This window comes from Emydura macquarii, unplaced genomic scaffold, assembly GCF_026122565.2.
Source record: "Emydura macquarii macquarii isolate MOO-44397 ecotype Brisbane River unplaced genomic scaffold, CSIRO-AGI_Emac_v2 contig_1170, whole genome shotgun sequence".
In the NCBI taxonomy this organism is placed as follows: Eukaryota; Metazoa; Chordata; order Testudines; family Chelidae; genus Emydura; species Emydura macquarii.
In genome coordinates, this window is record NW_027131307.1 from 1,596,797 (window position 1) to 1,623,930 (window position 27,134).

Below are 27,134 nucleotides of genomic sequence, written 5' to 3' on the forward strand. Positions count from 1 at the left end.
TTCTGTTTGGAAGCCATAGACCTACAAACTCACTCTTTAAATGAAAGCTTCGATTTGGTCAAAGCCGATGGCCCTGGGGTGAGTAGCGAGCAGGTGTGTTTTCTAGCAGTGCGGTAGACCTGACTGGATCTTTTCAAAAGAGCTTAAGGAGATGCTAGTATAGTTTAGTTCCCTTCCCCTGTTCTGAGCCCATTGCTCTGAGGTGAATGATGTTTCGGGCTGTAGCCGAAGAATAAGTCCAAGTGTTTATTGAAGTCTGACTCGGGGGTGAGTTTTTCCCTTGATCCACAAGAAATGGTATGTGTCTAATGTAGGATGTGTGGGAACTCCACATAGCTTTGCTGAGACCTTCCAACAAGCCCTGAAAATTACGTTGTGGAAATTCATGCTGACCTATCTAAAAGACTCAGCGTGGCTCCTCCCCTGTTGCTCTTGTATGAATCAAGCAGTTCCCCAGCCTTCCTGTGAAATAGTGGGTCTGAAGGGCCAAATAATGTGATCTAAGTGCCTGCCTCAGGGCATGCACCAACCTCAGCCTGATAATTTGAGGGAGAGACTTTCCCTGGGGCAGGACAGTCCATCGGGAGATTCTTTGCACCATCCTCTGAAATAGTGATGCTGGCCACTGTCAAAGATAGGTCACTGGGCCAGATGGGCCACAGGTCTGAACCAGCAGAGCAATTCCTCTGTTCCATAACAGTCCCCAGGGAGCTGCAGTCTGGGTCAGTGTAACACAATGCGAGATTAGATACCCAGGAACACTGGGTTTGAGCCAAATACGTGAGCATTGTAACAAAGGGCTCTGGGGAGAGAATTCCTCTTCCTCCTCAGACCTGAAAGCAAGCTGCTGTCTCTGCAGAGGTTATGCACAGGGGCACAAGGCATATTGCGACATTCTCTGCCCACACAAGACAACAGTGAAACAGATTTGGTTAAGCCTATTGTAAGTTAAGGCACACTATTTTAAAATCAACACAATGTCTTAAAATCTGAGCAATGTACAGTTTAGTAAATGTCAATACTTTTCTATGACAAGAAATATTTCAATCTTTTCCAGCAATTTTACATTTTATTTTTATTTTATATTTCCTTTAATGCTGTAAACTACTGACTTACAATATTTCCAACCTTGACTCTCAGTGCTGTTGATCTATATATAATACCATCACATATCTGGTACATAGCACTTTTCATCAGTAGCTCTCAAAGCACTTTAGTAAGAGTGCAGTATCATCCTCGTTTTACAGATGGAGAAACTGAGGCAGCGGATGGTAAAGTGACTTAGCAAAGGTCACCCAGCTAACCAGTGGCAGAACTGGAACCTGAACTTAAATCCTAGTCCAGCCCCCTATTCACTAAGCGCTGCAGGCTGCATGGCATGTGACATCAGACTGACTTCATCTCCTGGTCCATCAAAGAGACTCCCACTTACAACTGTGTGGACGAACCAGCCTCAGTTCCATCTCAACCACCTCTGCCTGAGATGGAGCTCTACTAGTTGTTCTTTTGAGATCTCCTCAACCCTAATTTCTCTTGCTGTTAGTTAGTTGTAGTGTTAGTTTTCTCATGGCCAATCGTTTCTTTTATTTTAGCTTCTTTTCTTTCTTAAAAAAAGTTTTTCTTTCTCCTTGCTATATTCTATTTTGATAGTTTTAGACAGACATTTTCTGTTTGCGAGATGATGTTCTTCTGGTTTCAAACACTGTTTGTCAGGCTGGGAAACCATCCTGGTCAGCAGTGGACATTCCTGTTAAAAGCCGCTGCCTTGGAGAGTTGCACGTCTCTCAAAAGTGCAACTTTTGTCTGGCGTTAAAATAAAGAGCCAGGAAAAACAGAAATTATACTTCACCTCCTTCTGATGGAGAGCTCGTTATGCCCGGCTTCCAGTACAGGCCCAGGGACGCCCTTTGTAGCAAGGCGCTGTGGCCTTCCTCGGAGCCTGGGCCCGAGGAAGAGTCACTCTGCCCCCGCTGGACAGAACCAGCCCCTTCAGGCCTAGCCACCTGGAAGCAGAGGGGTGGAGCCAGGCCCAGTGCTGGCAGTATAAGAGACAGGCCCAGCAGCTCAGTGGGGAGAGAGGCAGACGTGCTGTACCGCCGGCTGCAGCCAAGGCCTGAACCGGGCTGGGCCTCTGCCCCAAGCGAACACCTCCCAGAGCAGAGGCCCCGAGAACGGCCCAAGCAGCCAACCGCTAAGGGCTGGATAGGGCCTCCGGGCCCCCTAGACTGGCCTAGGCCTACAGGCCCCAAAGACTGGGCCAGGCCTCTGAGCCCCCCGTGACTGGACCGAGCCCCGAGACTGAAGTCTGGGAGATCCCCGCCAAGGCTGGCCCCGACCTGGAGTTGCTGCCTGAGGCCGGACCATCCCCAGAGCCCTGTGACCTGGAGGAGTTGCCCCTCGCAGAGGAGCTCCCCGCCTTGCCACCGCTGGACGAGGAGGGACTGGCGGGCCGACCCCAGGCCGTGCACCCCAGTGACCCCGAGGACCCGGCCAACTCAGGTATCTGGGGATACGGGGAGGAAGTGGCCCAGGGATGGCCATAGCCAGTGGCCGGAATTGGGTGGAACCCCTCCGTCAGCATGTTGCGGCGGGAGCCCCGCTGACTCAGTGGCGAACGCCTTTAACACTGATAGGCCCTGGGCTGGCACACAGTGGAGATGGGTGGGCCTGCATCCCGTTCCCCCCCTTCCCTAGCCACCCTGGGAGAATGTGCTCCCCATTCCCGCTACTGAAAGCGAATCTGCTTGTCTGCCCGCCCTGCCCGAGGGCCGGGGCACTAGACAGCTGCTCATCTGCCCGCCCTGCCCAAGGGTCAGGGCACTAGACTGCTTCCTTGCCTGCCCTGCCCGAGGGCCGGGGCACTAGACTGCATAAACAGCCCGCCTGTGGGAAGGCCAGGGCTATAGGCTTCTAAACTGCTTCTAATTCCCCTCAGCAGACGCGCTGTGGCCTTCCTCGGAGCCTGGGACCGAGGAAGGGTCGCAAAGCCCCAGCTGAACCGTGCCGGCTGCTTCTACACGTGGTGGAGAATGAGGGCATCTAAACCTCTGACACAAAGGGGCTGCCCACCGAGACCATCCATTGGTAACCAAACGCCGGGGGCGGATCGGACCATGGACCTGGACGGGCTCCTGAAGTGGGGTACTGAGCTCCAACAATAGCAGCAAGCGGCCCAGCTACAGCAACAGCAGCTGCTGCAAGGATTGGGCCAGCAACAGGAACAGTTGATCCGCTACCTGGGGGCCCAGCAGCAGGAGCTGCAATGGCAGTGGATGCAGCAGCTGGGCGCCATCTGTCCCAATCAGCAGGGCCAGACAAACCCCAAAAGACCCCCGAGAGCGCGAACCCCGCTGTTCCATGCGGCCAAAAAGGAGGCCTGCAACTCAAGGGCCTGACAAGGGACTGTCCTTACGGCCTGGTCTACGCTGGGGAGGGCCGAGCCCGGGGGCCGACGCCCCCAAAAGCAAAAATCACTGTCGGCATCGCGGGGCAACACCCAGAGGCCCTGGTCGACTCAGGGTATGACCAAACCCTCATTCTGACGAGGCTGGTCCCCGAGGATGGGCGAGCCCTTGGGCAGGTCAGCCTGCGATGCCTCCATGGGGACCTGAAATTCTATCCCACACTTGCAGTCCCCCTAACTATCGGGCAGGTCACCCGGGTGCTCCCGGTGGGGCTGGCGCCTCGCCCCCCCTACCCAGTGATCTTGGGCTGGGACTGGCCAGACTTCGCGAGGGTCCTACAAAGAGCAGGCAGCCAAGGCGCCCCAGCCAAGGAGACCCCGGAGGCGGAGACGCCTGAACCCCAAGAGCCTCCACCTGAGGACGACCCTTTGGGCCCCGCCCCAGAACCCCCTGGAGAGACGGGAACCCCCGAAGAGGAGGACCCCCCTGGCCGGAACAGACCTTACTGACCTGAGTGGGCCGGGGGAGGACTTCTGTCAGGACCAGAGGGAAGACCCTACCCTCAGCCACGCCTATGAGCAACTGGCCGCGGTGGATGGGGAGGCCACTAACCTCCAAAGAGCAACCCAGTACCCGTGCTTTGAGCTACGCCAAAACCGACTACCGAGTAGGGCGGGACTCTCAGACCCAGGAGCCACACACCCAGTTGCTGGTGCTCCAGCCCCATTGCAGGGCTGTACTAAGACTCGCCCATGATATTCCGGCTGCGGGCCACCTATGTGTCGACAAGACCTTGGCCCGATTCTGTTGGCCCGAAGTCCACCGAGACATCCAGGCCTACTGTGCCTCCTGCCCGGAATGCCAGCAGGCGGCCCCAGCCGGGGTGCCACAGGTCCCCCTCTCCCACTGGTCGGCACCCCCTTTGAGAGGGTGGCTATTGACCTCGTGGGACCGCTAGAGCGGAGTGTAGCAGGGTACCGCTACCTCCTTGTCTTAATGGACTAGGCCACTTGTTTCCCGGAGGCGATCCCTTTAAAGAACGCAACTGCCTGGATCGTTGCGGGGGAGCTTGTGAAGGTCTTCGCCTGGGTGGGGCTCCCCAAAGAGCTCCTCACGGACCAAAGGACAAATTTCACCTCCCGACTGTTCCGGGAGGTCTGCGACATCCTTGGGATCCGGAAGCTCCAGACCTCAGTTTACCACCCCCAGACCGATGGGTTGGTGGAACGGTTCAACCACACCCTAAAGCTCATGCTGTGGAAGTCCCCCCCAGAGGACCTGCGAAAGTGGGACCAGTTGCTCCCACCCCTGCTTATGGCCATACGGGAGGTACCCCACACTTCCACCCAATTCTCACCTTTCGAGCTATTGTATGGGTGACAACCCCAGTGGATCCTGGACCTTATGCGGGAACAGTGGGAGCAAGCCCCTTCGCCAACCCGGGGGCTGCTACAGTATGTCCTAAACCTATGGGAACGCCTTCAACAGGTCGGGGTCCTGGCCCAGGAGAAGCTACAGCATGCCCAAGCCAGGCAGGCCCAGACCTATAACCAGAACGCGCAGACCCGCTCCTTTGAACCCGGCGACCGGGTCCTGGTATTGTTACCATCCACGGAGTCTAAATTACTGGCCCGATGGCAAGGGCCCTACGAGGTCATCCATCAGGTCGGCCCCATGAACTTCGAGATCCGGCAGCCAGACCAGCGAAAGCAGAGGCAGATCTACCATGTCAACTTTTTGAAACCTTGGCGTGCGCGGGAGGGCCTGATGATCGACCCGTACCCTCCTGATCCAGACCTGGGACCGCAGATTCCCCAAAGAGAGGACCAAGATGAACCCCAGTTAGGGCCCGATCTCTCGAAGACCCAAAAGCGGAAAGCAAAGCACCTACTGGAGACCTTCACCACGACATTTACCTCGACCCCGGGGAAGACCACCCGGGTCTACCACACCATCAAAACATGCCCCCCGCCATCTACAGGCCGCTGTGGAGGAGGAGGTCCAGGCTATGCTGAGGTTTGAGATAATCGAACCCTTGACCAGTGAGTGGCGTAGCCCCATAGTGCTGGTGCCAAAACCAGATGGGTCACGACGATTTTGTATAGGACTTCAGGCAAGTCAACTCCATCTCGAAGTTTGACGCCTACCCTATGCCGTGGATTGATGAGTTGCTTGACCGACTTGGGGAGGCCCAATACTTGACCTCACAAAGGGGTATTGGCAAATTCCCCTGGACACCCGGTCCCAAGAAAAGACCGCATTTGCGACCCTGAGCGGGTTGTACCAACTTGTGCGGATGCCCTTCGGGCTCCACAGGGCTCCCGCAACTTTCCAGCGCTTGATGGACGGGTTCCTCGGATCCCATGTACACTACGCCATGGCCTACCTCAACAACGTGGTGGTATGCAGCCGGCATTGGGAGGACCACCTGAACGAGGTGGCCGCTGTCCTGAGGACGCTGCAGGAGGCCAGGTTAACTGCGAACCCCCGAAAATGCCGTATCGGGTGGCAGGAGACCACATACCTGGGATACACTCTGGGTTGAGGAACCCTACGCCCCTTGATCGGGGAGGTACAGGCGCTCCAGGACTACCCGCAGCCTACCACCAAGAAGCAAGTGAGGCAATTCCTGGGATTGGCCGGTTATTATCGGCAATTTGTACCAGCCTATGCTACCCTCGCTGCGCTGCTAACAGACCTGCTCCGGAAGGACCAGCCGCTCCACGTCCGGTGGACCCCGGAATGTGACCAAGCCTTCAACCTCTTGAAGGATAAGCTGTGCCACAAGCCTGTCCTTTACAGCCCCGATTTTACCCGCCCCTTCCTGGTGCAGTCCTATGCCTCAGCCGTAGGAATGGGGGCCGTCCTCGCACAGGACTTTGACGGAGAGGAACACCCCATACTCTATATCAGTCACAAGCTGTTCCCCCGAGAGCAGAAGTATGCGACCATTGAAAAGGAGGCGCTGGCGGTAAAGTGGGCCCTGGAGGCGCTCCGGTATTACCTCCTCAGCAGACCGTTTGTGGTAATCACGGACCACGCCTCCCTCTGATGGATCCATCAAATGAAGGAGACAAATGTGCAGATCACGTGCTGGTACCTTGCCCTACAACCTTTTGCCTTTACTGTCGGGCCGGAAAGGACCATGCGAACACAGATGCGTTGTCCCGCTTAGGGGAAGGGGTGCAGGCCAGCCCCGGAGACCGGGAGCTGGACTTGAGGGGGGTGGGGTGTGTAGCAAGGCACTGTGGCCTTCCTCGGAGCCTGGGCCCCTGCAGGCCCAGCCAACCGGAAGGAGAGGGGTGGAGCGAGACCCAGGGCTGGCAGTATAAGAGACAGGCCCAGCAGCTTAGTGGGGAGAGAGCTGCCGCCGGAGGCAGATGTGCCGTTTTGCCGGCTGCAGCCAAGGCCTGAACTGGGCCGGGCCTCTGCCCCAAGCGAATGCCTCCCGGAGCAGAGGCCCCAGGAACAGTCCAAGCAGCCAACCACTAAGGGCTGGATAGGGCCTCTGGGCCCCAAGGACTGGGCCAGGCCTCTGGGCCCCCGTGACTGGCCTGAGCCCCCTGAGACTGAGTGCTGGGAGATCCCTGCCGAGGCCGGCCCTGACCTGGAGGAGCTGCTGGATGCCGAACCCGCAGAGGCGGGACAGGACCTGGAGGAGCTGCCCTTTGCAGAGGAGCTCTCCGCCTTGCCACCGCTGGATAAGGAGGGACTGGTGGGCCGATCCCGGGCTGTGCACCCCAGCGACCCTGAGGACCCGGCCAACTCAGGTACCTGGGGATACAGGGAGGAAGTGGCCCAGGGACGGCCATAGCCAGTGGCCGGATTCAGGGGCGGAACCCCTCCGTCAGTGTGTTGCGGCGGGAGCCCCGCTGACTCAGGGGCGAATGCCTTTACCACTGATAGGACCCGGGGCTGGGACGCAGTGGAGACGGGTGGGCCTGCATCCTCCTCCCCACTTCCCTAGCCACCCCGGGAGAATTTGCTCTCCATTCCCGCTACCGAAAGCGAATCTGCTCATCTGCCCGCCCTGCTTCAGGGCCGGGGCTCTAGACCGCTCGCTTGCCCGCCCTGCTTCAGGGCCGGGGCACTAGACCGCTCGCTTGCCCGCCCTGCTTCAGATCCCCTTCCCTTTGCACCGAGGCTTTCAGATTTTGGAATTGGTGCATACAAAACCAGATTACTATCAGAGCAGTCTATCTCCTGGGCATTCAGACCGTGACTACAGATGGACTCAACAGACACTTCTTCCAAGACTATGAGTGGGAAATAGATTCCAACAATTGTACCCACTTTTGCTCCAGGGGTGGATTGGATCGCCAATCCTTAGGGGATGATTTTCACTTTCAGTGGTTGTCAGCCCTACTGTATGCATTTCTGCCAACTCCCCTAATAGCCAAAATCACATTTAAAGAAAGACAGAGCCACAATCATTCTAATAGCTCCCACCTTGACCAGGCAAACATGGTTACCCTGCCTCCTACAGCTGCCTGTTGCCCTCCAATCATTTTTCGCAATGCTCCCCATCTCCTCTCCCAGGAGCATAGGAGAATATTTCACCCCAATCTCACTATGCTTCATCTCAAAGTAGGGTTAGCTGATGGTTCACAGGAGTAGAGAGAGCCTGCTCAGAGGATGTAAAAAGAGTGCCATTACATAGAAGGAAACAGTTTACTCACTAAATAGATGCGTTTTGCCAGTTGGTGTGACTGTAGAAAGCTTTCACCAATGATCGCACGACTTCTGGATGTATTAGACTACAACTTAGTCCTGAAAACTTCTGGTTTATCAATGAGCTCAAAAGAGTTCACCTCGCAGCCATCATAGCCTTTCACCCTACCTCTCCCCCACATAGAATCATAGAAGATTAGGATTGGAAGGGACCTCAGGAGGTCATTCGTCCAACCCCCACTCAAAGCAGTACCAACCCCAACCAAATCATCCCAGCCAGGGCTTTGTCAAGTCGCACCTTAAAAACCTATAAGGTAGGTTAGGTTACCTACGTAGGTACCTAGGTAACCAATTCCAGTGCATATCACCCTCCTACTGAAAACGTTTTTCCTAATATCCAACCTAGACCTCCCCCATTGCCACTTGAGACCATTGCTCCTTGTTCTGTCATCTACCACCATTGAGAACAGCCTAGCTCCATCCTCCCTGGAACTCTCCCTTTGGGTAGTTGAAGGCTGCTACCAAATCCCCCTCACTCTTCTCTTCTGTAGACTAAAGAAGCCCAGTTCCCTCAGCCTCTCCTTATGTCATGTGCTAATCATGCCCTCTAATCATTTTCATTGCCCTCTGTTGGACTCTCTCCAATTTGTCCACGTCCTTTTTGTAGTGGGGGACCCAAAACTGGACACAGTACTCCAAATGCGGCCTCACCAATGCCGAATAAAGGGGAAGAATCACTTCCCTCGATCTGCTGGCAATGCTCCTACTACTGCAGCCCAATATGCTATTAGCCTTCTTGGCAACCAGAGCACACTGCTGACTCATATCCTACTTCTTATCCACTGTAACCCCCACATCCTTTTCTGTAGAACTGCTGCCTAGCCTGTTGGTCCCCAATCTAGTGTGTGGGATTCTGTCTTAAGTGCAGGACTCTGCACTTGTCCTTGTTGAACCTCATCAGATTTCTTTTGGCCCAATCCTCCAATTTGTCTAGGTCACTCTGTATCTATCCCTACCCTCCAGCATATCTACCACTCCCCCTAGCTTAGTGTCATCTGCAAACTTGCTGAGGGTGCAATCTACCCCATCCTCCAGATCATTAATGAAGATGTTGAACAAAACTGGCCCCAGGACTGACCCCTGAGGCGCTCCGCTTGTTACTGGTTGCCAACTAGATGTCAAGTCATTGATCACTACCCGTTGAGCCCAATGATATAACCAGCTTTCTATCCACCTTATCATTCCAGGGGCTGGAAAGATCCTTGCTAGGTCCTGGGCTTAGACCGTCCCCATCATGTTCGTGCTCTCTCAGGATTCTCCAGGAGGGGCCTACTGGGAGAGTAGATTCTCCTTAATGGGCCATCAATAAATGGCTGGCTAATCCTGATGTAAATCTGTCTTGGGGGTTTTAGTTGCCCTTTTGTTGTCACTGAAAGGCTAGCTCTGGGCACCTCCCAGACTCACAACATAGTTCAGTAACACACAGCAAAACTTAATAACTTCACATATAATGGTATCACATATAATTCAACAGGATACTAATGATCAACAGAGCATGACTTCTCAAACGATACCTCACAAGGCATACTTTGTATAAAACATTTCATAATCATATCATAGTGGGTACAGAGTGTCATTTTGAGGTACAGTGTGTCACAGTGACTTACTTATACTGATGGGAGAACCACTGAAGCACTACAGCTGCACTGCTGCAGAGTTTTACGTACAGACAAGCCCTCCATCTCCTTTGCTGAAGATTAAGCCAGTGGACATGAACAGCTGATCACCATCTTTTTAAAACATCCCTTAACATGCTTGAAGACTGTTGTCCAGTGCCCTCTCAGTCTTCTTTTCTCAAGACTAAACCTGCCCCTGCCCCTTCTCCCCCACTTTTTTAATTTTTTTCTCACAGGTCAGGTTTTCTAAACCTTTTATTATTTTCATTGCTCTCTTCCGGACTCTCTCCAGTTTGTCCACATCTTTCCTAAAGTGTTGCACCCAAAACTGGACACTACTCCAACCTCACCTGTGCTGAGCAGAGCAGAGCAGAGCAGAACAGTTACTTCCTATGTCTAATATATGATGCATCTATTATTACATCCTTGAATTATATTAGCTTGTTCTGATTGCTCATGTCATAGAATCATAGAATATTAGAGTTGGAAGGGACCTCAGGAGGTCATCTAGTCCAACTCCCTGCTCAAAGCAGGACTAACTTCAGCTATATCATCCCAGCCAGGGCTTTGTCAAGCCTCAGCTTAAAAACCTCTAAAGATGGAGATTCCACCACCTCTCTAGATAACCCATTCCAGTGCTTCAGCATCCTCCATTCCACTATAGGTGTGTACACGCCTCCATGCACGGCTACTGGAACATTTTTCCCCTTAGCAGTTCCCATAGGGCCGGCTCTGGTGTCCCCTGGAGTCCTGCGCACATGCCGCAGTATATGAGGCACTGTCAGCCCTACACCTCCTCAGTTCCTTCTTTCCACCCATGGCGGTTACTGGAACTGCCTGCGCTTCCATTGCAAGTGCTTTATTCCCCGTGTTTAAACCTTAAAACTAGGATTTTTTGTGTTAATTAGTTAGATTAGTAACTGCTGTAGTGGTAGTTAGACACTTGAAGATAGTCTAGCTTAGTTTCATGCTCTGGTGTCATGACTTCAAGCCGTGTGCTCCGGTGCTAACTGACCCCCACTGCCTAAAGCGTGGCGGGGGAAGCTCTTTGTAAGTATGAGAATAGATCGTAAGGCTTTCAGACCTCCGGAAAATCCACCTGAAAGCCCGGCTCACAGAGCCCCAAGCCGGCTCCAAGCCAACCGCTTTGCTGCAGTATCCAGCGTGCTGCTGGTGCAGAGAACACCGTTGGCACCGACCTGACTCAGCACCGCGGAGACGGAAGCACTCAGATCCCCTGCACCATCGGAGCAGGCAGGGCGAAGCACCAATCTGCATCAAGGTTGGATCACGGAGACTCGTTGCCGGAGCCAGTGTCTCCAGCCAGGGAGCCTCCCCTGACTCGAGGAGTGGGGGAGCCCCTCAGCACCTACCGGCTTTGGTGGCTGAAGGGCGGCAAGAGCCTTGTTGGCCTTGCATACACCGTTGCCCCCCCCCCATACCTCCACGAGAGAGAAGGGGCTGGCGTTAAGGGGAAGCCCATGTTGGGACCCCCTGAATGGCTGAGGAGATCCCCGGTACAGGGAGGAAGATCTCTTGCAGACCAGTTTCTTAGGGTAGAGCAGGAATGCTCCCCTAGAAGTCATCCTAAGTCGCAGTCGCCAGACCGACCTGCATTGAGGTGGAGAGCGAAGTCGCCCGCCCGACACTGGTCTCGACCCCCCGGCACCGGGTGAGGTCCATCCCTCCGCTCCGGCACCGAAGAGTTTGCTAGCAAGTATGCGACGCTGATCCCGGTCACCGGAGACAGTCTCGATACCAAGGAGCCAGGCGGTGCAGAACCTGGATGCCGGAGACAGGCTTGGCACCAAGCAGTTCGCCCACCCGCCAAGGTAACGAGGAACCCCGGATGCCAGAGACAGACTCGGCACCGAGAAGTTCGCCCTGCACCGAGGCAAGCCTAGATGCCGGAGTCAGCCTCAGCACTGAGGTTTCACCCCTGTACCGAGGCTGCACCAAACTTGGTAGCCAGAGACAGACTCGGCACTGAGGAGTTCGCCCTGCACCGAGGCTGGGCAGATCTGATCGCTGGAGCTTGACTCAGTGCCGAGATGCATGCAAAGTGCAAAAAGTCCTTGGTGCAGGGATGATGCTTGGATCACCCAGCTCGCTGGAGCGTTGTCCGTATGCCTGCTCTGGCCGCAGGACCCATGACGACCCTGGTAGTCGAGGTGGTCATCGCCGATGGGTTGCTCTCTGGGGTGACGGTACCACACAGTAAGAGGCTTTGGGCAGCACCAGCAGTGGTCTGTCAACGGTGCCTCAGTGTCCTTTTGGGGATGCAGTACCTGGGGAAGCATCCATCAACGGAGGTGCCAGAACCCCAGGCAGATGGCCTCAAAGACAATGGTCACCCCCAATGGCTGTATGGGGGCCTAAGAGGTTTCCCGAGGGGGGACGGGACCATAGTCTGTCAACCCCTCAGGGATGCAGTCAGTGCCTCAAGTACAAGAAAAAGGCCACCGTGCATCCTTGGACGATGACTCAGCTCCATGGGCAGTGACTTCTGTGGGGAACACTGGTTGGCAGGAAGAGGGGCTGCAGCCTGCGCCCCCCACTCCGCCCCAGCCAGATGAAGCACATTCCCAAGCCCTGGTTGTTTCTAGGGCACACCGGAACTGCTCTGGAGGTGACCTCCACCTGGGGGCTGGAGGTGACGGAGCAAAAGCGGCGTCAGACAACCTTTAATATGCCATCAAGGGACTCCACAGAGTGGTAGCCGCCCTGGCCTACAGAGAGGCGCCCAACATAGTGAGGGTCTTGTGCAAAACCCCCTCCTCCTTAGCCGATTGCCTAAATGAGCCAAGAAAAGTATTACACCCGGCCAAGGGGTTTGAATACTGTTCACCACCCCGCCCCGTGGTTGCCGCCAGCCACAGGGATAGGCGGGGCAGATGGGCTCTACTCCAGACAACAAGGGTGACTGCAAACCAGACTTGTTTGAGAAAACTTTATTCAATAGCACTACCAGCAAGTGGAAGGTGAGGCCCTCGGGGGACTCAGGGAGCTGCTTTGCTGAGGCTCTGCCTGGCAGCAGATGCTGAGCCTGTAGGCCATTACAGAGCAGGGTACCACGGGAGCTAGAGCAGAGCTCCTGCCACCCTCAGTGGCTGCCTGTTCAGTGGCAGAGCCATTACCTCTGCCATCGGTGTGCCCGGAGGTTAGTGGCTGCAATCCCAGGCTATCCAGAAAAGGTCCAGCAGCCCATCAGGGGCTCTTCCGTGGACGGGTCAGCCTTCTCTTCATCCTCATAGAGGCGGAGCTGCATGGTCTCAGGGACTCCTAGACCATGCTCTGTTCCCTGGGCTACTACGCGCCACAGACCTTCAGGTGTCAGGCAGGTCTCCAGGGACAACAGCAGCGGAGGTGCCTGCCACGGCTGTCTCGTGACCTACGGGCAAGGGAACAGAGTCGGGGGTCTACGAGATACCATCCACTCTGACTGGCTCCTTCAGCCCTCGGTAAAGGTCCTCTCGGCTGTGGGGCAATCGGAAAGGCACTTCTGCTGGTGAATGTAAGGGTAATGCCCTAGCCTATACCCTCCTTTAGGCTTGGGTGAGCCAGAAGGCCTTTGGTCCACTGGGGCCCTGAGATAGCGCGGCGAGCTAGGTTCCCCGGTTGTCTCCTCCCTCTCCCCCCGGCCCTCGACGCATCCCCCTTCCTCCCTTTCAGTGGCAATTCCGCATCCAAGAGGTTGAGGCCACCTCAGCCAGGAGCAGCGGGAAAGGTCCCGCAGGCGATAGCAGAAGAGGTCCTACTCGAGGTACTTCCTCGTCCCTGCAAAAAAAACCAAAAAACAAAAAAGGGGGATTTGAGGACGGTGACAGACCTATGTTGTCCCACAAATACCAAACAAGGGGCTCAAATCTCGCATTGTGGGAGTTCCAGTAGTGGGAACAGGGGCCCCGTATGCCGCCCTGGATGTCAGGAAAGCACATCCTCAAGGTTCCTCCACTTCATAAGGGTGACTCCCTCTAACGCTTTATGGCTTACCCCACGGTCTGTTATTTGCTGATGGTGTTTATTGAAGGCCTGGCAGGAGTAGCTGCGTGCTTGATGGTGCTTGATCCGCCCAGACAGGCCCAGGTCCCAAGCCCAGAGCAGGGTGAGCCGGTCAGACATCTCTTGCGACTGGCGGGGTCATGCTGGTAAACGCAGAAAGCCCATGTTAACTCAGGTGCAACCTACGGAATACATCGGCGTGACCAGTTGCTTCCCGGACCAGACCTTATTACCCCAGCCCGGCTGTGGGACAGATTTCCTCAGAGGGGCCACATACACAAACACCCTACAACAATAGCCAAAGATTGCCGGCAGTGGATAGGGCACAGGATGGCCTGCACCTATGGGGTGAGGATAGCTAGCCTGACGCTTAGGCCGCTTCAGTCATGAACCCAGGATACAGTCCAAGCAGCCAGCTCGTACACCGAGGGGCTACGATCCCCTCTCCTCTTCTCCCTCCCCCCAAAAAATAATAATAATAACCTGACAGCAGCAAGCCTGAGCCTCCCGAGTCTGGTGAATGACTCCTCAGGATATGTGAAGGGGCAGTCCGTTCAAGGAACAGGCTCCTTCAGTTACCCTGATAACGGCCACCTCAAGCAAAGGGTACACTGCCGTAACAGCGCTCACCTTGGCTTACAAGGCGTCTGCCAAGGAAGGACAGGCATTGGCACACCAATGAGAAGATGCGCGAAATGCTCGCAGGGCTTGCAGAAGGTCCCCCTGCTTTATCGAAAGCAGGGAGATGCAGGTACTGTCAGTGTAGTGACCACGTACTACATCAACAGGCAGCGGGAGCCCATTCATCAGCCTTATGAAGGGAACCTATCAGTCCTTGGGACCTGGCGGTGATCACCTCCCAGGGACGAGGAACGGCGAGGCAGACCGCGTCAAAGCATCACTCTTCCTCACCACGAGGGGTTGCTGCGCCTACTAAGGACATCTACGACCGTCAGGAGGGGGTTTCCCCAAAGGGAATCAGTTTGTATCAGCTTGCAGCATGAGGTGTCCACGGCGCTGCTCCCTCCATGGTCAAGGGGCAGGGGCGCTCGCCAACGCCATTCGTCTGTAACGATCAGAGACCTTTATATTCGCTCTCCCACCCTCCCCTCCTGCATACAGTCCTGCTCAACTAGAAGGAGCTAACCAGATGCCATCCCGATTGTCCTGGCTGGCCACGCCAGCACGGGTTCAGCATGCTGCTGGATTTCTCGATTGCCCGCCTTGGGAGCCTCCGAGCCAGCGCGACTCCAGCTACCAGGATCACAGTCACCTGTGGTGCTCAGACCTGGATCCCTGACACCTCGGGGAGTGATAGATCGGTGGCCGACAGGCAATGAACGAGCCGCTCAGAACAGGCCCAGTGTGTACCGATGGGTAACAGGAAACCCTCCACGCAGGCCATGTACCGGATTAAGTGGAAGTGCCTGTTGCCTGCCGGGAGCAGTCCCGAGATACTGTGCCCGGCCTCTCACCAGGGGAGGCGATTAGGGAAATACTTGCCACAGCTAAAGCTCCAGGGACCGACTGTGGCATCCTTGGAGCCCCACCTAGCAGCCATATCAGCCGCCCATCAGCCGCTGGAAGGGGGATTGTGGTCCTCCCGTCAGATGGCAGTTCAGTCCCTGAAGGGGGTGGAAGGCTCTATCCATAGACCCGTGACCCACTGCTTCCCTGGGATCTCAACCTGGTCCTTCCCAGCCCACGGCCCCTTCCCGGAACCCAGGGCATCATGCCTTCCACTCTAGCCGTCTGGGAAGGAGGCGTCCCTGGGGTATTTACCTCAGCAAGAAAGGTCTCCAGGATCAGGGCTCTGACCCCATAGCTCCTCCCTCATACTGTGGTCTATAAGATAAGGTTCAGTGAGACTGCACCTGGCCCAAGGTGGTTGCCCAGTCTCATTGGACCAATTATATATTCTCCCCAGGTTTCCCCGAATCACACGGTTCAGAGGAGACGAGAAGGCAGCACTCGCTAAAATGCAAGTGGGGCCCTGGCTTCTACATCACATGTACGAGGCCGTTCCAGAGAGCAACGCAGCTCTTCCTCGCAGCTTCCAACCAGATGAAAGCTTCACCAGTCTCCGGCCACCACAAATTCCTTGTGAATAATTTCCTGCATCGCATTCAGCCACGAGCAGGTGAGGGTGCCACTTCCGGACGCCACAGCTCACCCAATAGAGCTCAAGCTCCATCCACAGCCTTCCTAGCAGAAGTGCCACAGCAGGGCATTTGCAAAACAGCTGCCAGGCTGGCGGTACATACCTTCATGTCCCACCACGCCTCTGTCCAGGGCGCAGGAAGTAATGGGCTTCAGCAGAGCTGGGCTGCAGGCAGCTCACCGCTAACTCTGGCCCACCTCTAATGTATTGCTTGTTAATCACCTGTAGTGGAATGGACATGAGCAATCACTCGAAGAAGAAAACAAGGTTACTTACCAGTAACTGATGTTCTTCGAGATGTGTTGCTCATGTCTATTCCACAACCCACCCCCCATCCCCGCCGCCGGAGTTGGCAGAAAGAAGGTACTGAGGGGGTGTAGGGTTGGCAGTGCCTCATATACCGCGGCATGTGCGTGGGACTCCAGAGGGCACCGGAGCCGACGCTACAGGATCTGCTAAGGGGAAAAAAGTTCCAGTAGTCGTGCATGGAGGCATGCACACACCTATAGTGGAATGGACATGAGCAACACATCTCGAAGAACATCAGTTACTGGTAAGTAACCATGTTTTTTCCATACTTCATGACTTACATTCAATTTGTGATCCACTATAAACTCCTAATCCTTTTCTGCTGTACTATTGCCTAACCAGTTATTCCTCATTTTGGTTTTGTGCATCTGATTTTTCCTTCCTAAATGTAGTACTCTGCTCTTGTCTTTATTGAATTTCATGGTGATGTCAGACCAATTCTCCAATTTGTCATGGTCATTTTGAAGTCTAATCCTGTCCTTCAAAGAGCTTGCATTCCTCCCACCTTGGTGTAATCTCCAGTTTTTATAAGCATACACTTTTAATTTTAGAAGCATACTTTCCACTCCATTATCCAAGTCATTAATGAAATGGACAAGCAACTGAACATGGGGAAAAGGGCTCATGTGATCTTTGGATGTATAAACAACTACAAAGTAGGAGTAGAGAGGTGATTTTACTTCTGTTTATTGCATTGTTGAGACCAATGCTAGAATTCTGCATCCAGTTCTAGAGTCCACATTTTGAAAAGGATGTTGAAAAATTGTAGAGGGTGCAAAAATGGTTCAAAGGCTGGAGAAAATGCCTTACAATGAGAGATTTAAAGAGGTCAGTCTATTTTAATCAAACAGAAGGTTGAGACATGACTTGATTATGGTGTGTAAATACTTTTGCATGGACCAAACATGGGATACTTAAGGGCTCTTTAATTTAGCAGTTTAGAAGTTTAATTTAGAAGTTTAAATTCCTATGCAGTTAACCACCATTGTTTTTGCTAAGGCCCATGTACCCCACCCAGCAGACAGTGAAGAATCTCTGAACACTCTTCCCATATTGTTTAAATAAGTTAGCTGAGAGTTTACACCTATAACTCCAGTCTCTCACATGATAAAACACCAGTTTTACCACACTTCCTTTCAGAGAGGATAACCAAACCTGACATAGGCAATCTCTAACCATATAAAGAGCACACTTCTCTTACACAGACAGGGATAGAATCCAGGATTAGTGATCACCAATATTCTAGTACTAGTAAACAGTTGTGTAACCGACTGCGAAAGTAAGCCTCAAGTAGAGCTGGTCAGAAAATGGTTTTCATCCATTTACCCTGTATTGAGCCCAGTAACACAGTGGTGTACCAATGGGGTGGGAGGGGGCCATAGCCCCCAGGTGCTGGCCTGGGAAGGCACTGGCTGGACCCTCGGAGGAGGAGCCTCCCCCTTCTGTCGCAGGCAGCCAGGGGCCGCTGGGCTTTGACATCCCTGGCGGCTGCGCCGACCCCAGCTAAGGCCTGCTGGCGACTGAGGGCTCCTGCTGTGGGGGGAGCAAACATCCTCCCAGCCCCTCTGCCCCTGCACTGCGCGCAATGACACCAGGGAGCCGTGGGGACCCCTGCCACGCAGGGGCCAGGCAGCCAACCCAACAGCAGGAGTCTGGGGCATAGCCTGTCATGGCCCCTCCCTCCCTGCTGCCGGGCAGCCCAGGGGCATCCCGCTCCCACAGCACAGAAAGAGTGGGGGAGAGCAGGAAATGGGCCTGCAGACCCCCCTCCCACAGGGCACTGTTACCTTACCTACCGCTGCTGCCAATGGGAGGGCTCAAATGCAAGCATTGGTCCCCAGGCGCTGGAGACCCATGGTACGCCACTGCAGTAACAACTTCTGTTTGACTAAAATGTATCATCCAAAATAGCATCCACCCTTCATTTGAAGACATCAAGAGATGGAGAATCCATCACTTCCTTTGGGAGTTTGTTTCATTGGTTAATGAGCCTCGCTGTTAAAAATGCGTGCCTCATTTCTAACTGAATTTGTCTGGCTTCATCTTCCAGCCATTGGTTCGTACTCTGCTTTTCTCTGCTAAATTAAACGGCACTTAGCATAGAAGCAATTTGAACTTCTGGGCTCCAGCAGAAGGTGCTTTCTTCTACCAAAGCCCTCTGCAAAGTGACTGGTGACAATGTCAGCACGTCATAGACTCTAAAGTCATAAGAGACCGATATGATCATCCAGTCATACTTTTTGTCACCAAATTAAAATCTGACAGCTTCAGCCTGGCACCCCATCCACCTGTTAGTACTTTAATATATTTGTGACACTGGCTGGATTAGAGGAACTATTTATTATATTATTTAACAGCAATATTTCAAAATTACAATCACTGATATGAGATATGCCATGTCAGGTACTGTTAGAAAGGTTATAATTTGCTATGTATGATTATATTGTTTGTGTACATGTCACATTTGTAATGTAGGTTATAAATATGTAATGCATATCTGTATTTCAACTTGTGCTATGTTCTGGGCAAGACTCCAGATATGATGGCTGCAGCACTAGCCTGTTCAATGGCCCATCAAGGAAACTCACAGATACAATGGGCCCAGGGAGAGAGAAGCCAGGGCTACACCTGATGAGTATGCCCTATGGATAGGGGACTCTCTCTGACTCTGAGGCTTTTCCATGCCATGTGCTGAGGACTTGTGTTTGAAACAAGCCACATGGCAATCCACTATAAAAGGCAGCTACACCACATCCATATTGTTTTAGTCTCCAACCTTCATCTACCTCTGGATCAACTCATCTGCAACTGAACAGCTGTGAATCAAAGGACTGAGACCCATCCAGGTACTAGATGTACACCGGAGGGACTGTACAAGCCTGCAAACTCTATAGTTCTACAGACAACCTGATATAGATGGACTTTTGACTCATTTGTATGTATGTGACTGCTTTAATCCTTTAACATTTCTCTTAAAGTTTGTTTCTTTCCTTTTATAATAAACCTTTAGTTTCGTTATTAAAGGATTGGCTGGTATTATGTTATTTTGGGTAAGAGACAAATTTATATCAATCTAGTACTATGGCCAACCCATTGGGGTAAAGAGACTTTTTTGGTAAAGAGCATAGAGTTTAGATAACTGGTCTCTTTACTGGACCTAGTGGCTGATTGGGAGCCAGAGATTGGAATGCAGTAAGGGGGGGGGGGGGGGGGGTATGTATTTTTGTTTTAGCTTCTTGATAACCAGTGAGCGGAATCAGAAGCACTGTTCATGGCTGGTTGGGAAGTCTGACTTCAGTGTCACCCACCAGTGCTGGGAGAATCTGCTCTCCTGGTGCAGCCTGCCCTGACTTGGCATTTTCAGGTGGCTGCCCTAGGCACGGACGGGTCTCGGTACTTGTTTGATGAATATGCCATGCACTTACTCAAAAAAGGATCTCCTAGGTATGAATCCCTGTTACACAAACAAGGAGCTAGGCCAAAGGGAACCAGACCTGGAAAGGTGCAAAGTGAGACACTCCAGAACCAAGCATCACACCCCTATTTACTGCTTCAGGTTCCTTAACTCACCCCACCGCCAATGCCAACCCCAGTGCCCAGCCACTATTGCCCTGACCCCCCCCCCCCCAATGTTACCCTATGACACCCATGTCACCCAACTTACCCGTTCTCACCTCAGCCCCCAATCAACCTATCCAGCGTCACCTCCCACCACACCCACAATGTCAGCATGCTCCGCACCAGGCTCGCCACGCCCACCCGCGCAGGGTCCACCCCCAGCATGGGGCAGGCTCCCAGAGAGCCCGGCGTCACTGCAGAGTCAAGGAGCCGAATGCGGCGCCTCCTGTCCCAGTGGGCGGAACTACCTGGGTCACGTCACGTCCGGGTCGGCGAGGCGTGGCCGCTATGGAGTCTGTCTGGAGACTGAAGCGATTCGATGCGTTTCCCAAGACCCTGGAGGATTTTCGGGTCAAAACCTGCGGGGGCGCGCTCGGTGAGGAGCGGGCGGGGGCGCGCTCGGTGAGGGACGGGGCGGGGCCGGGCCTGCCGGTCGCGTCGCGACGGCCCCTGAGCCGGCTGGGCCGGCTGCCGTGTCGGGCCGCTTGCGGGATCAGACTGCGCCCCCCGCTGGGCCTGGGGGCAACAGGTTCCCAGGGCCCCTCCGCCGCCAGCCCCGAGCCCGGGGAACCACCGGCCGGCGGAACCCCACCCTCGTTCTCCACATTTATCAGCCGCCGCTGCGGCTTGGAGAGCTCGATCCCAGGGAAGCAGCAGGCGCCCGAAAAGCCCCTTACTCGCCCCATTTCCCCAGCCAGCAGCCCGAGACGGTCTCCTCGGTGCTCCTTCCCCTGCCTGAACATCTCCCGTACAAACCGATGTGGGCGAAGAACCAGCTCGGGAGGTTGCTGCCCCCTGGGAAAGGTTAGCAGCCCCCACCTCTCCCGCTCCCCTGAGGCTGAAGAAGAGCAGGGCCTTTCCGGGCCAGCTGCAGCCTCATCTTGTTCTCCTGGAATCTCCCAGCACCACAGTCACCCTGTGAATCCCTCCATCCACAGGAGAAGGCTTGTCACCTAGCCCACTCCAGCCCCTGGCTACCAGAGCTGCAATAAAGGGTGTGCTGGATGGGGTACTCTGTGATTGGGGGGCCTATTTCCAGTCCCTTCTTCCCTCATGTCTTCAGGCAGAGTTCCTCTGGGTCGTGTCTGCAGCCTTCTCAGATGCCATGCCTCTGAGGAGTGGTGGGCATTGACTGGGATTGTCTGCTTCTGTTCCCTGATTTGTAACCTTGGACCTCGCTCCTATTTCTGGTTTTGCCTTTGTTTCATGTGCTCACTTGTGGTGTGGGTGTAACAGTTCCTTCCCCTTAGCTGAGGATGCAGGCCTTTAGTTTTGTGCAGACCTAGACCTGCCACCCTCCAACTATTGGAACAGTTGAGGCAGGGGTTCTACAGGCAACAGCCTCCTTTGATACATCGCCAGAGCACCATCTCTCAATTCTGGGCTCACTGCATCTCTGCCTCCTCAAGGGCACCCCTTTAGATTTCAGGTCTCCAGTCCTCACCTTTCTCTGGGCAAGACCTGCATCCTTGTCCTTTCAGATCAAGGATTTAGGCTTATAGTCCTTCTGTGATTAGTTGTGATTATGCCAGCAGATCTGACCTTCATCCAGTTCCCCTCTGCCAGGGACTATGCCAGAGTTGCGAGTGACAATACATACATTTATTTAGGAAAAAAGCATTTCAGAGAAGACAAAGCAATAAACTGTCTCCATCTATGCTAGTTTACCAGGTGTTGCCCATCTTCTGACCTGGAGAGAGTGGCAGATTCCAGTCCTTCAGACCCTTCCTTCAGGCTTTTGTCCTCTTGGTTACAGTTTCATGTCAATTCTTGGCTCAAACAGAGGAACCTCAGCCAGTTCAGACTGATCCTTTATGCCCCAAATTCTTTCTCAGCCTCCTGGATCTCTTGAACCAATCTGTGTGCCCTCCGAGGGGTAATGCCTCTCTGGAGTTGTCTCAGGATCTACAGTAATTATCTCACTGATTTCAGATGTTGGGGTAAACTCAGTAATCCACTGCCATGAGCTGGAATGCCATCCATAGCTCGCAAAGTTTTATATCACATTTATAGATAGTTACATCCACAGCTGACTGTGAAGAGTTACAAAGAGATCTCACAAAACTAGGCAACAAAATGGCAGATGAAATTCAATGTTGATAAATGCAAAAAATGCACAGTGGAAAATATTATCCCAGCTATATATACAAAATGATGGGATCGAAATTAGCTGTTAGCACTCAAATAAGAGATCTTAGCGTCATTATGGATAGTTCTCTGCAAACATCTGTTCAGAGTACAGCAGCAGTCAAAAAAGCTAATATTAGGTGCCATCAGGAAAGGGGTAGATAAAACAGAAAATATAATGGCACTATATAAATCCATGGTATGACCACACCTTGAACACTTAATGCTGTTCTGGTCATCCCATCTCAAAAAAAGATACATTTAGAATTGTAAAAGGTACAGAGAAGGACAACAAAATTAGAGGTATGGAACAGCTTCCATATGAGGAAAGACTGAAAAGAGTGGGATTGTTCACCTTAGAAAAGAGATGATTAAGGGAGTATATGCTAGAGGTCTATAAAATCATGACTGGTGTGGATAAAGTGAATAAAGAAATGTTATTTACTCCTTCACGAAACACAAGAACCAGGGATCACCCAATGAAATTAATAGGCAGCAGATTTAAAACAAACATAAGAAAGCACGTCTTCACACAACCCACAGTCTAAAAATATAACTTGGTTCAGAAAAAAATGAGAAGTTCATGGAGGATAGGTCCATCAGTGGCTATTAGCCAAGCAGGTCAGGGATGCAACCCCATGCTGTGGGTGTCCCTAAATGTCTGACTGCCAGAAGCTGGGTCAGGACAACAGGGCATGAATCACTGAATAATTGCCCTGTTCTATTCTTTTCCTCTGAAGCATCTGGCCCTCACCATTGTTGGAAGACTGGATACTGGGCTAAATGGACCATTGGTCTGACCCTGTAAGGCCATTCTTACATTGAAAGTTTGACTAATCCCATGGCATATCTCAATACAATTGTTTTATGAAGTTCCCATGATTCAGAGGATCATGCATCTGTCACACTATCCATCTTGTGAAATGAATGAAACAAGGTTTCCATGGAAAAAATAGGATGTGAGCATGTAACTGAAGACTGCATCATAATGCAGACACATGGATGACGGGGTGAATAAAGTTTGCAAGGGCAAGTTTAACTCATACATCCTAAGTTTTGAGTGCTTAACTTTGAAACTTTAATGTTCTTTTAAAATCTTTGTTGTTGTAGTTTCTATTTTTAAAAAACAAAAACAAATACACAAATTCCATCACATGGAACCATACTGACCCTCAACTTGTGTTGTCAAAAGGATTAGGATCTTTAGATTGACAAAACAGACCTCCACCACTTGAGTTAATGGATAACTGGTAGCAACAGTAGGCTTTGTTATTTCTACGTGGACCAGCCACTACAAGTTATTGCAATGTGCACTTTGCCAATGGATTTCATAGCTATTTGCTGACAAAGGAATATAGAAACTCACAGAATGATAGAAATGTAGGCTGAAAGGGTCCTAGTTAGGTCATCTAATCCACTGTTTCTCAACCTTTTTGATGCTAAGGACCAGCTTGCTGCCTTGCTAAACAGTGTCCGGGAAATCTCAGGGAGGAGTCTGCCACGGACCAGTTGAGAAACACTGATTTCTAATCTAGTCCCCTGAACGGAGGCAGGACTTTAGGTATGCCTACACTTAAAATGCTACAGTGGCACAGCAGCACCTCCGAACCCCTCCCGTTGCTGTAGTTAATACACCTCCTGAAGAGATGGTAGCTAGGTTGATGGAATTGCTATCTGTACCGGGGGTTAGGTTGGTATAGCTAAGTCTCTCGGGTTTGAATTTTTCACACTCCTGAGAGTCATAGGTATGCTGATGGAAGTTTTCAGTGTAAACCAGTCCTGATAGCTTATCTAAAACTAGTTTTTAAAACCTCCAATGACAGGGTCAGCAGCCTCCCTAAGTGATTTGTTCTAGGGCTTAAGTACCCTTGAGGGTGAGAAAGTTTCTTCTAATGTCTAACCTAAATATCCCTTGCTACACTTTAAGGCCATTACTTTTTGTTGTTCTCCTTATCCACTGAGGATAGGACAACAATCTTTTATGTACTTCTAGACTGTTGTCTCCCCTAAATCTTCTCTTCTCCAAACTAAAGAAACCCAATTTTTTCAATCTTTCCTCATAGGTCATGTTTTCTAGACCTTTAATCATTTTTGTTGCTCTTCTTTGGACTTTCTGCACTTTGCCCACATCTTTCCTGAAGTGTGGTGCTCACAACTGAATACAAAACTTCATTTGAGACCTTATTAGTGCTGAGTAGAGTGGAAGAATTACTTCTTGTGTCTTGCTTACCATACTCCTGTTAATACATCTGTCATGGGGGGCACTGCTCACCCCTGGTCTGGCACCTCCTCCTGGTCACTCTGGGGATTCGCTCATTCAGTCAACATCCTCTTCCACGATTTGCATGACTTTGCTGCAACTCTGTCCTGCCTGCAGCTCCCTCCCTCCATCTCAGGAAATGTAGCATCCTCTCTGTGACTCAGCCCTCCAGCTAGGTCACTCAAAATTCCCCCTTCCGGGGTATCGTTCCTGAACAGCCCTAGGCAGTCGTCCCATTCACTGCCTCAGGGCCACTCCTGCAGTGGCTGGTAAGGGAACTTGGGCCTATCCTCTTCTCAGGGATCCAGCCCATGGGACCTTCAGCTCAGCAGTCTGGGCTTTCTCTCTACCCTCACTGCTTTTTCCTGGGTTGCTTCCTACCACTGGTTCCCCTTCTCTTTCTTGATCAGTTCCCAAAGCCTCCTCCCTCCTTCCAGGGAGTGACTGCAGCCAACACCCCGTGTAGTCTCCAAACATTCTTCCCCTTCTCCTGGACATGTCCATCCTTTCCCAGCAGCTCCCACTACTTCCAAATTCCTGTCTTTGTAGGTCCTGCCCAGCTTATTCCTCCCCAGCCGGACTCCTCCCTCTCCACTGTGGCCTGTCGGGTTAATTAGCCTCCCTCTTCGCCCTTATTAACCCTAGTTGCTAGTGGGGGGGGGGAACCACCATCACATCATCCAAGAGTGATTTTTGCTTTTTTTTTGCAACAGTGTTACACTGTTGACTCATATTTAGGTTGTGATCCACAATAACTCCCAGATCCTTTTTTGCAGCACTCCTTCCTAGGCAGTCATTTCCCATTTTCATAGACTCATAGAACCATAGGATTAGAAGGAACTGCAAAGGTCATGTAGTCTACCTCCCTGACAAGAGACAGGATTTGTTGTATTTAAACCGTCCATGACAGATGGCTTTCCAGTTTCTTTTTGAAAACCTCCAGTGAAGTAGATTCCCTGACTTCCCTAGGCAGTCTGTTCTATTGTCCTACAGTTCATACAGTTAGGAAGCTTTTCCTGAGATTTAATCTAAATGTGCTCTGCTGTAATTTGAGCCTGTTGCCTTTTGTCCTGCCCTCTCTGGCAAGAAGAACAATTTTTCTCCACTAGTTTTTTATAGCAGTTTTTCAAGTATTTGAAGACTGCTATCATGTTCCCTCCTTAATCTCCTTTTTCCAAACTAAACATGCCCCATTCATTCAGCCATTGCTCATATGGCTTGCATTCTTTTCCTTCGATCATCCTTGTCACTCACCTCTGGATCTTTTCCAGTTTCTCTACAACCTTTCTATACATTGGGGACCAAGATTGGATGCAGTTCTCCAGCTGAGGCCTAACCAGCCTCGAGTATAGTGGTACTGTTGCCTCCCAAGACTTGGATGCTGTGCCTTTGTTAATGCAATCCAAAATTGCATTTGCTTTTTTGCAACAGCATCGTGTTGCTGACTCACGTTGAGGCTGCGATCGACCATGACTCGCAGATCCTTCTCAGCCTTGCTGCTGCCAGGCCAGTTATCCCCCATTCTGTATTTGTGCATTTGGTTTTTTTGCCCTAAGTGTACCACTTGACATTTGTCTATGTTGCATTTCATTTTGTTGTCTATAACCCAGTTCTCCAATTTATCAAGATCCCTCTGAATTTTAGCTCTATCCTCCAGAGCTTAAACCTCCTCCCCCCCCCCCCCAGCTTTGTGTCTTCTGCAAATTTGATCAGGATGCTTTCTCTTCCTACATCCAGGTAATTAATAAAGATGTTAATAACACGAGACCCAGAACAGATCCTTGTGGAACCCCATTTGAAACCTCCCACCAGTCTGACATCATTCCATTCATAGTTACTATTTGATTGCTGTTATTTAACCAATTATGTATCCACTTAATGGTAGTTTCACCAAGCCTGCAATTCTCCTGCTTACTTATGAGAATGTCATGTGGGATTGTGTCAAAAGTCTTGCTGAAGTCCAGATATATTATGTCAACCGCATTCCCCCATCCACCAGTAGGTTACCCTGTCAAACAAGAAAATCAAGCTGGTTTGGCATGATCTGTTTTTAGTAAATCCATGCTGGCTGTTAGTGATCATCCCTTCATCCTCCAGGTATTTGTAAATTGAATGTTTTATACATTGCTGTAGTATCTTCCCAAGTATCGAGGTCAGACTAACTGGTGCCTCCTTTTCCCCCTTTTTAATAATGGGCACTACATTAGCCTTTCTCCTGTCTTCCAGGACTTCTGTCATCCATGAGTTTTCAAATATTATTGCCAGTGGCTCTGAGATTTCTTCAGCTAATTTTTCAGCACCCTGGGGCGAATAGCATCAGGCCCCGCTGACTTGAGTTCATTGTAATTAATCAGAAGATCTGACATATTCTTTATTTATCCTGATCTGCATGCCTTCATAGAATTATAGAACATTAGAGTTGAAAGGGAACTCAGAGGTCATCTAGTCCAACTCCCTGCTGAAAGCAGGACTAACCTCAGCTAAATCATCCCAGCCAGGGCTTTGTCAAGCCACAGCTTAAAAACCTCTAAAGATGGAGATTCCACCACCTCCCTAAGTAACCTATTCCAGTGCTTCACCACTCTCCTAGTGAAAAACTTTTTCCTAATATCTAACCTAGACCTCCCCCACTGCAACTTGAGATCATTGCTCCTTGTTCTGTCCTCTCTCACCATTGAGAACAACCTAGCTCCATCCTCCCTGGAACCCCGTTTCAGGTAGTTAAAGGCTGCTATCAAATCCCCCTTCATTCTTCTCTTCTGCAGACTAAACAAGCCTAGTTCCCTCAGCCTCTCCTCATAAGTCATGTGCTCCAGCCCCCTAATCATTTTTGTTGCCTTCCGCTGGACTCTCTCCAACTTGTCCTCATCCTTTTTGTAGTGGGGGACACAAAACTGGACACAATA

At 51.8% G+C, this 27,134-nt stretch overlaps 1 protein-coding gene across 4 annotated transcripts in view; it reads left to right on the top strand.

Moving 5' to 3' along the window:
• Positions 1 to 20,088: 20,088 nt before the first annotated feature.
• Positions 20,089 to 27,134, top strand: part of ERGIC3 (ERGIC and golgi 3) — a 71,665-nt gene continuing 64,619 nt past the window's right edge. For all 4 annotated transcript variants that reach the window (XM_067546877.1, XM_067546879.1, XM_067546878.1 and 1 more), the window contains exon 1: positions 20,089 to 20,217. In XM_067546877.1, coding sequence (XP_067402978.1) covers positions 20,130 to 20,217 — 88 coding nt within the window. In that variant the 5' untranslated portion in view covers positions 20,089 to 20,129. The remainder of the gene's footprint in view (positions 20,218 to 27,134) is intronic.